The sequence below is a fragment of the Simochromis diagramma genome, unplaced genomic scaffold (genome assembly GCF_900408965.1).
Source record: "Simochromis diagramma unplaced genomic scaffold, fSimDia1.1 OVJJ01000753.1, whole genome shotgun sequence".
NCBI lineage: Eukaryota > Metazoa > Chordata > Actinopteri > Cichliformes > Cichlidae > Simochromis > Simochromis diagramma.
Window position 1 is genome coordinate 1,616,587 of NW_024387523.1, and position 10,994 is coordinate 1,627,580.

Sequence of the window (10,994 nt, forward strand, 5' to 3'; positions counted from 1 at the left end):
AGTGCACACTAATTCTGGTTTTGCTTGTTGGTCGCTCGTTTTTGACATTTAAGCTACGATGTTACAATGAATCAAACATTCAAATATGACTGAGGGTAGCCAAACAAAATCTCATCCAGTGAATCGCTCGTGACTGTAAGTAAGAAACGTGCTGGTCCAGTGTGGGTTTCACCTGCAATTTATAGACTTGAGTTGACTGTGACGTCACGGCCTGGTTCTCTTGCCTTTCATCTTTGAACCAGGCCCCGCCCACAACAACGTTCCATATTGGCTCATTGAAAATAGGTAACGCCCACAAAGAACGGGCTGTCAGAGTTTCTGACGTCATGGCCCGATTCTCTCTTTCCTTTAATGTTTGAAAAAGGCCCGAAAACCATTTTCACCACTTACGCAAAAGCTCTTCTCTGTGGTAGAAAACCTTTAGTTTCCACGCTCTCTTCACTTCTATCCGCCTCTATCACGTCTTTTTGCCCACTCCCAGATTATTGCCTGTGGTCCTGTGGCTTACTCATAATATTTCAAACAAGCGGGCGAACTGATCTATTAATGTTTCCGACACACAGTTTTACTTGAAACTGCGCTATTTTCAAAACAATGAATAAATGACGTCTTCGTTTTCTGTGTTATATATATAATGAAAAAAGCTGAACTCTCCTCTGTTTAGAAAAGAACGCAATTTTTTTTTAAATCAGCCTTAAAACCAACCACACCGATAAAATATATTTGCTGTTTTAATAACGTTTAATTGCCACTGTATGAGCTCATCTTGTGTTACATCCTTAAGAGAGAGACCTGCGGCTGCCTCCTTCCTTTGGCTCCTTGGGTGTCTTTATCTGAGCATCACTTTTGCTTCCACTATGACGCCCCTGGTAGCAACATTTAACTTTCAAGGCTGTTTACAATCAGAAAAAAAAAGTCTGAAGATGCTAAGCAGCAGTTTATCTGCTTTGGAGGTTAGCAGTGCCATGTCAACAAATAAAAGTATCCAGTGATCCCTACTGTTCTCTAAGCGACAATAAAAGGAAAACAAAAAACAATTATTGAACCAATGTTTCTAACCAATAACCAAAATGGATTTCAACACAAACACTCGTCTCCCTCCTGCTACTGCTGCAGAGCTCAATATATGCAGTGGATAAGTATTTACATTTCTCTACAAAGCACTCTTAACTATCAGCATATCAGAAACACAACTTAGCTCACAAAATTCCCTAATGGACTTCTGTTCAGGCTTCTCATACAACTACTTGGTGCTACTTGCAACTGCTTGGTTCTTTGTTCTTTGTAGACACAACAAGGAGTGGACAGAGGTGGCTGTCAGCTGGAGTTTAAGATGCTCAGGTCCATTCAATTATCCAATCCAGCCACAGGAACCTTTACAAACCAATCAGCAGCTCCACCAACACACACACACCTTCGAGGCAACAGATTATCTTAGGTCATAACAAAAGACATTTCGACATTTTAAGATCTTAACTTTTAAAGGAAAGCATTGCACACTGATTGATTCATTACAGATGAAGAGAATTATTTACAACTTCTTTGTGCTTACGAACAGTTATTCGGTCTGGTCATCTCAATTACCTCTTCGTTTTTTATATATTTATTATTTATTTATTTTATCCACGCAAAAAATGGATGTGAAACGTTTCTTTTGAAAATGACATGAGATTAAAAATGTCAGATATTGTGGAGTTGTGGTTTGTAAAGCCCTCCCCTTTCTTCCGTTTTACAGGAAGTTGTTTTTCATGTTGTCTGCGTGTTGTGTAACTTCTCTTTCAGTCTCACTGATGGTAGCACAAAGCATTAAAATGCCTGAAGAAGAAGTGCTTTATTCTAATGTGAGGTTTATAAAAGCAAAGAGGGAGACCAATGGTAAGTCTGTATATTCATCTTTCTAATGAGTAATAATTGGACAGCTATCTGCACTGCGAGCAAAACCAGCTAGGGATCTGTCACCAAGGACGTTTTTACCATTTGCTGTACAAGGTGCGTGTTGTCAGATACTTCCTGGGGCAAAATGAGTCAAATGAAGATCAATCAAATTATATTTTCCTCTTTAGAAATGATACAGCAGTTCTTTGAAGATGAGAATAATTCCAATTGTAAATTTCTCAAAGAATTAACTTCATTGGATTGTGTTTTGGTTGTTCTTTTTCTAATTTGCCCTCTGTGTATATCTATTTCTTCTTTTTCTTTTTACAGTCCGTTCCATCCCATACATAATACGTGGAACCTACTGGGAGTTCTGGTCCTTGTCGGTCTGTCCCTGGGGATGGCTACTGTTAAACGCAAGCCAGCAACGGGGAACACAAACTCAGTTAAAATTTATTTGTATTGTACCAGATACGAAATGACTGAATGGTTAACACTCTGATTTGATTTCGCAGCTTGTCTGTCGAATCCTCTTTGAGCACACTTCCTGTTTAGCCACATAGGCAAGGCAAGGCTTCACCTTTTGGATCATTAATGATCAACTGTTTTGATTTCTTTTCTTTCAATGTTCCAGATATTCAACAGCTGTTGATGAGATGTAGTCCCTCAATTTCTGTTTAGGCCGAACCAAAATTCATGGTTCTTTCTACTTTTCTCTTAAAATCAATCGCTATATAGTTAACACATCAGAGCCTTCTGCGGTATGGCACTAAAAAATATCAGACACCTAACTTCACCAAACAAAAATTAGCTTTTCAATTCCACAATAAATAACGGCCAGTCGTTGTTTTCTGCACATGTGTGGAAAAGTTTTTGCACTTTCTCTCTGGTGTAGTCTCTAGATAGTACTCTTGTAACTCACAAATAAATTAATCGTTAACAGGTCTGCATATTTCAATTTGCCCCCTGTAACCATTAATCGTCTCCGTAATTGTCCCCACATGTCACTTGCCTTTTCGTTCTGGTTCATTTACGTACATGGGGTCACGGCCAGGACGATATTACCTGCAAATACTCTCTTCTTTTTGGTAGTAGGTTAAAACACAATCTCCCAATAGCGAAAAGTGTCCCCGGAACCTGACACTGATCGATGATCACCGGGACATCTTTATTATTTTGTGGCGTGGGTGTGCACCACATCAACCATGCTCTGCAGCAGCTTCTGGCTTCCTGCTGCAAAATACGCAACTAAACTTCAAGATAATGGCTATTACATTAAGGCTATACTCATCTATCCCCTTCCTACATCTAGATCCCGGTTCAGATAACCATTCGTTATGGCTCCTCTCCCTGTCCCTTCCCCTCGGTTAGAACAACTGGGGCACAGGGCCTCTCTCTGAGCCTCGACGGTGGAAGGACCGTCCGCCTGATATGAGAAGCTCAGGCTTCGAGCTGGGTTAAACTAGTCTAGACCTCAAAATCACCTGTTTACACAATCGCTGTATTCACATTAAGCGGTTTCATGCTGCTGTTTACATTTTACTCCACTTTGATCTTTATCTACTTTTGCAAATGGTTATGTTGATGCTGTTTTGCTTGTCTCTATTGCTGGTGGCCGTGTCTGAGTGGTTTGGGAAAGGCGGCGGGTAAAATCAAATGTAGTGTCTTATATTATTCGGCTCCAAGGCGGGCCTAGGGTCGCACCACTAAATTTCCACCATAGGGTAAACAAATTTCTTGTTTCTCCCTCCCCCCCCCCTCTTTTTTTTTTCCTTTTTTCCCCCCCTCCCCCCCTTTTTTTTCTTCTTTCCCCTCCCCTTTTCTCCCTTTTCCCCCCTTCTCTTCCTCTCCCTTCTTTTTCCTTCCCCTCTTTTTTTTCCTTTTTTTTTTCCTCTTCCCTTCTTCTTTCCCCTTTTTCCCCCTTCTTCTTCCTCTTCCTTCCTTTCCCCCCCCCTTCCTCTTTTTTCTTCTCAGGAAAAAACTCTCAAAATAGCAGTTTCTTGTGGTTTTCTTGTTTTATTTTTTAAGTACAACCTTGTAGGGAATTTTTAAAATAAAATTTATCAACAGACAAGAATTTCTAACTAACTAAGAGTCTGGTTTCATGTTTTGTGTTGTAGAAAGAGCTTCTCCAGTGGGTAATCCCACTTTCTCTCAAGTCAATATTTCAAGGACTCAGCCGTCCACGACAGAGGTGCCTGGTAGGTACAGACGAGGTTTTATTTAACAGGAGGATGAACTTTGAACAGCACTCAGTATCGATCAGGAAACAAACAGCCATCAGATAAATCTATTTGTATTTTTTACTTAAAAATAAAAACATGTTCTTAAGTCACACAGAGCGCTGACTTTGGAAAGAAAAAATGAGAGTGAATCAATGAAAAAAAAAGGGGGGGGGGATGAATTAATTTGAATCTCTCCAAAAATCTTGCTGTATGTTATTGTATATAGCATTTTTACAGTTAATGTGTGCACCAAATAGATCTGTTAAATTCCATTTAGTTTTATTTATATGGCAGCATTTCACAAAAACAGCCCTAACAATCAATAAAGACTCTACAAGGAAGAACCCAGAAGAAGGGAGCAATCTGCCGTGACCGGCTTCAAACATTAAAAGTAGTACTGAAAAAACAGAAAGGGTTTTTTTTAATCTAAAGTATAATAAGGTAATAGAAGGTAATAAATATCCTTATTAAGTTAAAGAGAAATTTCATGGACAGAATTTTATTCAATGGACAGCGTTCCCGTAAAAGGAAAAAAAGATGTGCATTTGTTCACTAACAAACTTACAGTGGTGTCGTAGACTTTCAGTGTTAAAATGATGGAAATAAAATTGATATGGATATCATATACATGTAACTATAAACATACATATATATATATATATGTATATATATGTATATAGCATCGAGATATACTGGTGTCTAATTTTCATTTAAGTGGGTGCTGGTTTAGCTCACTGGAATGAGCTGCCAATCGTCTGCTCATCACAGGCCTTGCCACATGTCTTACCCTCTCTCTCCCTCCACTTTCCTGTCACTCTTCACTTCGCCTATTTTATAAAGCCAGAAAAGGCCAGAAAAAAGGAAGCTGAGAAAGTATCTTTAAAGGAGTTTCATCTCACTTCAAGCAAAAGGTAAAGGTAAAATATAAATATACAGGAGCTTTCAGGATCAAAATCACAAAGTGGATCATAAAAATATTAAAAACATAAAATCAAACATTTACTCAGAGGTTTTCTTGTGTTCTTTTAAGCATTTCTCAATAACTCTTAATCTGATGCTAAAGTAGGAGCAATGCTGGAAACCACAGGAAGTGAAGTGTTGTGTTTGAGGTTGTTTGGTTGAGGAGTTCTCAGCTAAGGCTATTTCATGTCTTCCTGGGTGGTACTTAGAGAACCAGTAAACTGCAGATCTAATGAAAGTCCACATGAAGGACTACAGTCTTTATATCTAATATCAGCTACATAAAATTACCTGGGTTATTGTGTTTTATTTTCTAAACTGCCAGCTGTAAGAAGCATCTTATTTGTGACTCTTCTGAGTCAGAAATTCTTGATCACACCTTGTATATTCTAAACTCACGTTGTTGTGACAGCAATCTGTACACGTTTATCTCTCATATCTGTGACATCTCTGTCTTTGCTAACTCTTCAGAGCTTCCTCAACAAGCAGAGCTGAGCCGACATTCGAAGCTGCTCTCAGAGAGAGTGGTCCTGCTGGTTGTCATTGCTCTCCTGGCTGCTGCTGTCATTGCTCTGTGTGTTACCTGTGAGCGCTACAATTTTAATTTTCTTTCATAATATGTACAAGGATAGTGTTCTAAAAAAAATAAAATGAGGGCAAAGTAATAATCTTTCTGTTTAACATTTCTCAAGTGGATGTGTTTACTTGTTTTAACTTTTTAGGGCTCATGTCATAAAATACTTTTTTTAACTTAAGGAATTCAAAAATCTACATGTCTTTTAGTTTGCTGTTGACTGATTTCTTTGTTTTTTGTCTTACACTTTTTTAAATCAGCATTCAAGCAAGGACATCACAGAGAGGGAAGAAACAAACAGAAAGGTAAGCATGTGAAACTCCAAAGCTGCAATGCTGGATCGAAGGTGGATTTTTTCAGACATCTAAACTCTCATTTACAACGTTCACAACAGCTGATCTTACATGAATATCCAAACCCTGTTTTGGCTGTAGTAACAGCCAAAACAGGGTTAATTTCTGTTCAGTATTTGAAAAACAGAGACATTCTTGATGAACAAGAGATTAATTTTAAAAACAATTGTGCTAAGATGCTATACAATACAGTATAGTCCACATGTCCACAGTCTCCTGAAATGAAAAGTAAGTTTTGAATTTTGTCTTTGACATATTTGTACCCTCTGATGATGATTAAATAAACATTGATAGACTGACAGAAAGAGGAAGTTAGAATATAAACGGAGGACAGAAGAAGCCTCCTGCTGCTCCCAAACCACACGAAGACGAGTTTAAATCAGACGGATGACAGTCCGATCCCCTTTTTTCCCCAAAATAGAACCAAAACCATGGAGCACGGTGCAGCCTACATGTTCACAATGTCCTAATGCAAAAAGTAAATTTTCAAGTATTTTTTACATTTATATTTTTATATTTTCTTTTTATTACTTTTATCCTCTGATGATGCTTAAAGAAACATTGACTGTTGGAGTGACAGAAAGAGGACAAAACATGAACAATGACGTTTTCCGCCAGACTGAAGTTGTTGTTGTAATCTCTTCAAAGATCAGCCGAGTTATAAATGTGAAGATGGCTGGGAGAAACACAAAGGAAAGTGCTATTATTTCTCCATCGCTAAAACCTCCCGGAACGAGAGCAGAGATGAATGTGGAGCTAAAAAAGGAGATCTGGTTAAGATAAACAGCAAGGAGGAGCAGGTATAACACACTGCTGTAGATTAATGTTCTCATGTATTTTATCACATCCTGCTGTTTCATCATCTCATAACAGAAACATCTCAGAATAATTTGAATACAAATTCTTTCAGGAATTCCTGGAGAGTAAAGTAAAAGGAACCAATAACTCTGATGACAAGTTCTGGATCGAACTGATATACTTAGCTAAAAACAACACATGGGTTTGGAGGGACGGCTCACCGCTGAACACAAGGTTCAATTATTGTGAAAATATTTTTATTCATTTCCAGAATGAAAGTCACCATTTTTTACTGAACATCTTCTGTTTTGTTTTAATTCTTAGTTTGACCTTTTGGAAAAACAAAGATCAAGACTTAAAGAATGGGACAAAAGGGGCAAATCCTGATGAGCAAAGCTGTTTAAGGCTGGAGGCAAAAGGTGGAGCTAAGCTTTTGTCCTGCAAAACGCGTCATAGAAGTATTTGTGAGAAACAAACAGTGACTGAACATTGTAAATGTGCAACTGTCTAAAGTTCAGTCAGTCTATAAAAGAGTGTCAGTAAAAATACAGACGTTGGAGTTGGGATTTGTATATCTCTTCTAGATTTGCTTTTAGTAAAAAATAAAATATACTTGAATAAATCTGAATAACATATTTTGGTGATTTGTTTGTATTAACAGTATTCTTGTGGTGTACGGCGGCGTTGCTGCTGTGGAAATGAAAAATTTGCCTCATTTTTTCGTTAAGAAATTTATAAAAAAAATACAAAAACTTCAGTTTAATGGAAGAGTTTGGTTACCATTTATCCAAGCTTTATGCTTTATAAATATAATATAACTAACTCATATAATATATATTAGTTGTACTGTATTTTTGAGTAATAAATACTTTCATCTTGTTGATGTTACTCTCACACGTTTCCACACAAGAACAGTTCATACGAAGATGATTTACTGTGTGGTTTCAGTGAACACTGTCATACTTTTCTCAGTAAACGATCCCTGCTCTTAATCTAAGCTAAATATACCAGATGTCTAAAAGATATCAGCTTATTGACCAACAACTTATCTATATCCTAAAATGACAGAATGTTTCATTGATGTGAATTTAAGGAAAATTTAACTATTTAAGCACGAGGAACTCTCAGTCCTTTAAATTCATCAACACGAAGATGAAGAAAAACAGAGCTTCAGTGAGACGTGAGTGTTGATCATCAAACAACCACCAGTCTGAACAAAACTTCCCAGAATAGAAGAAAAACATGTATCCTGGAGTAAAATATTTTTATCTGCATAAAACTTAGTTGGCATGGTGGTGCAGTGTTTAGCACTGTTGCCTCACATCAACAACATTCTGGGCTCAAACCTTCCTGGGCCTTTCACTGTGAAATTTGCATTTTCTCTTCCTCCACAATCCTAAGACATGTACGAGGATTAGCCACTGATTCTATGAATTTGCTTTCTGTACTATTTTATTTTATTTTTTTTGTCAGTGAGACTAGGAAGTTTTATTTAAGTACCAGCAAACTTGAGGCCACCTTCAGTGTTTTAAGAATACTTGGTGAAATTTAAAGAAAGAATAGAACCAGTCAAGTGTTAATAATGAGGCGAAAAGTGAACTGAACTGAATTTCCCGGAGTAACCCACCCGAGGGATTAATAAAGTTTTATCTAAACTAAAAGCAGCAGTGAAGGGACTGACTTTTTCTCACGTCACTTGATCAGATAACAAAATGTTTCCATTACACTTTTGTGGTAAATGTTTCCAGACCATGAAACCCAGAGCAGATAAATGTTTACTATCAATGTAAAACTTGACACTTATACTATTCATGTATCACGCAGTATTGCTTTAGTAGCAAAAAATGTCAGCATTTAAAGTTTTGAAAGTCAAATTCCCGATATCTTATAGCTAACTGCAGTTGTATATTTTAGATGAGGGATGCAAAGCTTCACTTATCTTTTCTCTGTAAAGCCTCAAATTAACTTTCATTGATTAAATATTAGGGAAACCGACATTGACATGAATTTCATCTTTGAGTTCAAAATAAACTAATATTATTTCTAAGATGAGAGAAATGACTGCAATATAAAACATTACTTACAGGTTTGTATTCTTACATTATTATAATTAACATTAACAAAAAGAAACGCCGTGCTATTAGGTCAAGCTGTCCCAAGTGGTCGTGGCAGCCTCTCAGCAATTGACATTTATTAATTCTGTCTTTTTTTCGGTTCGATCCCAAACTTCTTCACCAAACATCAGCCCAGCTGTTCATCCCTGGAAGTATCTTCCATTTGTATGTAATGTCCGAGTTCCTGGTCGAACTGGTTTACAAAGATCCTCTTTTGTCATGATGAATATCTACTAAGTAAATTTCAATTACTTTATTTTGGCTAAATTTACCACACTGCCTGTGCTACTAGCTTGTCACAAATTTCTCCCAACTTTCCAAACTGTTGAATCCACTAAAACATAAACATGCGGCCAAATTTAAGCTAACACCTGAGTGTAAGATTACTTTTGAAGATCTCCAGACTCATCTGCTCTTTTCACCCATTCTAGGACACCTACAATTAGACCTTCCCTCTGTTTACACCTACACCTGTGATGTGGGCCTGGGATTCACACTCATTCAGAAAATAACAAAACAAAACTGGAAGTAAAAAAGTCCTGATGACTTGAATATGTCAAACTATACTGTTCCAGATTAACAGATTAGAAGATTAGCAGCAAAGATTATCACCTTTAGAAGCAATAACCTCATTATTAGTAGTATATTAGCAGTAGTAGAAGCAGCAGTATGACCATCAGTCTCACTCCGCTCATTAATCTCTCACCACAGTACCACAAGCTGAAGTGTGGAGTTTGACTGGGCCATTGCAACATGTTGACTATTTTCCTTTTCAGAATTGTTTTGCAGATTTGCTGCTGTGCCTGGGATCATTGTTCTCTCTTCGTTACATTTGACTCTTGAATACTTTGGTGTACAGAGAAGTTCATGGTTTAAACAATGACTGCAAGGTGCTCAGGTCCTATGGCTGGAAAACAAGTGACTTACACTTTGGATAACTGTCCTGCTACATCTCTGTGCTGTATTGTTTTAGTTTTTCTTATGTTTTGCTTTCTGTTAATCTTGGTGAATAAAAGCCTGGTTAGTCTGCACCTTATCTCTGCCTCAAGCCTCCAATTTTAATCCAGCAGATGGTCTTGATTCAGTTATTAAAGCTCCATCTAGAGGACAGAGGATGTAGCTACAGTTCGTACATTAATGGGATTGTTTTTTCAGGAGCTGGGCCCGGGCCCTTAGTTCTAGTGAAAGGAACTCTTAACGCTTCAGCATACCAAGATATTTTGTACAATTTAGGCAAGGCAAGGCAAGGCAAATTTATTTGTATAGCACAATTCAACAACAAGGTGATTCAAAGTGCTTTACAGAGACATTAGAAACAAAAACAAATAAAAAGCATGATTTAAAATTGATTAAAACAAGCAAACAAACAAACTAACTAAACACACACATTTCACACCTGTTCGCGCGATCTGAACCCTTATCGTAAGGGGAGCTACCAGTCCTTCTGTGGACGAGCTACTTTCTATTTTAAATTCCCTGAATTTAAAGTACTCTCTAGACCCAGTCTAGACCCAGTTGGGGAGCTACCCAGAGCTCTAATCCCACACCTGTTCACGCGATCTGAACCCTTATCGTAAGGGGAGCTACCAGTCCTTCTGTGGACGAGCTTTAGTGCTCTTTGTGGGAAGAGTTTGTGGCTGGCCCTTCCTGTTCCAACATGACTGCTGCCAGTGCACAAAGCAAGGTCCATATAGACATTTATAAGTGAGTTTGGTGTGGAAGACTGACAGAGTCTTGACCTGAACTCAATAAAACACCTTTCAGATGAAAATGGGATGTCACTCAAGTTCATTGTTGTCATACGCAGACAACAATGTAATGGTAAAAAGAAAACTTTGGAGAGCAGTTGTGACTTCATGACTACAGGATGCAGTGTGAGTGAGATTGACAGCTGGTAGTGAAAGAGGAAAGACAAGAGTTCAGAATACTCTGTCTCTCTTGAGCTTTCGCTGAGACCACAAGACCAGTAAAGGTAGTAGATGACCTGAAGAAGATAGTGGGTTATCAACCATGCATGCATGTATAGTTGATTAAAATGTAAAATCCACAAGTTAAAAGAGAGTCCTCTCTGGAAAATGATTATATGGTTTTTGTC

The 10,994-nt window shown here is 37.8% G+C and overlaps 1 protein-coding gene across 2 annotated transcripts; it reads left to right on the forward strand.

Annotated features, from left to right (window-relative positions):
• The first annotated feature begins 1,672 nt into the window (after positions 1-1,672).
• Positions 1,673-7,420, forward strand: LOC120726501 (killer cell lectin-like receptor subfamily B member 1B allele B). 2 transcript variants are annotated; one of them, XM_040020125.1, is made up of 8 exons: positions 1,673-1,875; positions 3,996-4,076; positions 5,532-5,645; positions 5,895-5,939; positions 6,409-6,465; positions 6,636-6,787; positions 6,898-7,019; positions 7,110-7,420. In XM_040020125.1, the coding sequence occupies exons 1-8, from the start codon at positions 1,749-1,751 to the stop codon at positions 7,294-7,296; spliced, it is 885 nt and encodes a 294-aa protein (XP_039876059.1). In that variant the 5' UTR covers positions 1,673-1,748; the 3' UTR covers positions 7,297-7,420. The 2 variants fall into 2 exon arrangements, with proteins under 2 accessions (XP_039876059.1, XP_039876060.1); XM_040020126.1 differs by lacking the exon at positions 6,409-6,465 and having other exon boundaries at positions 1,680-1,875.
• The last annotated feature ends 3,574 nt before the right edge of the window (positions 7,421-10,994 follow it).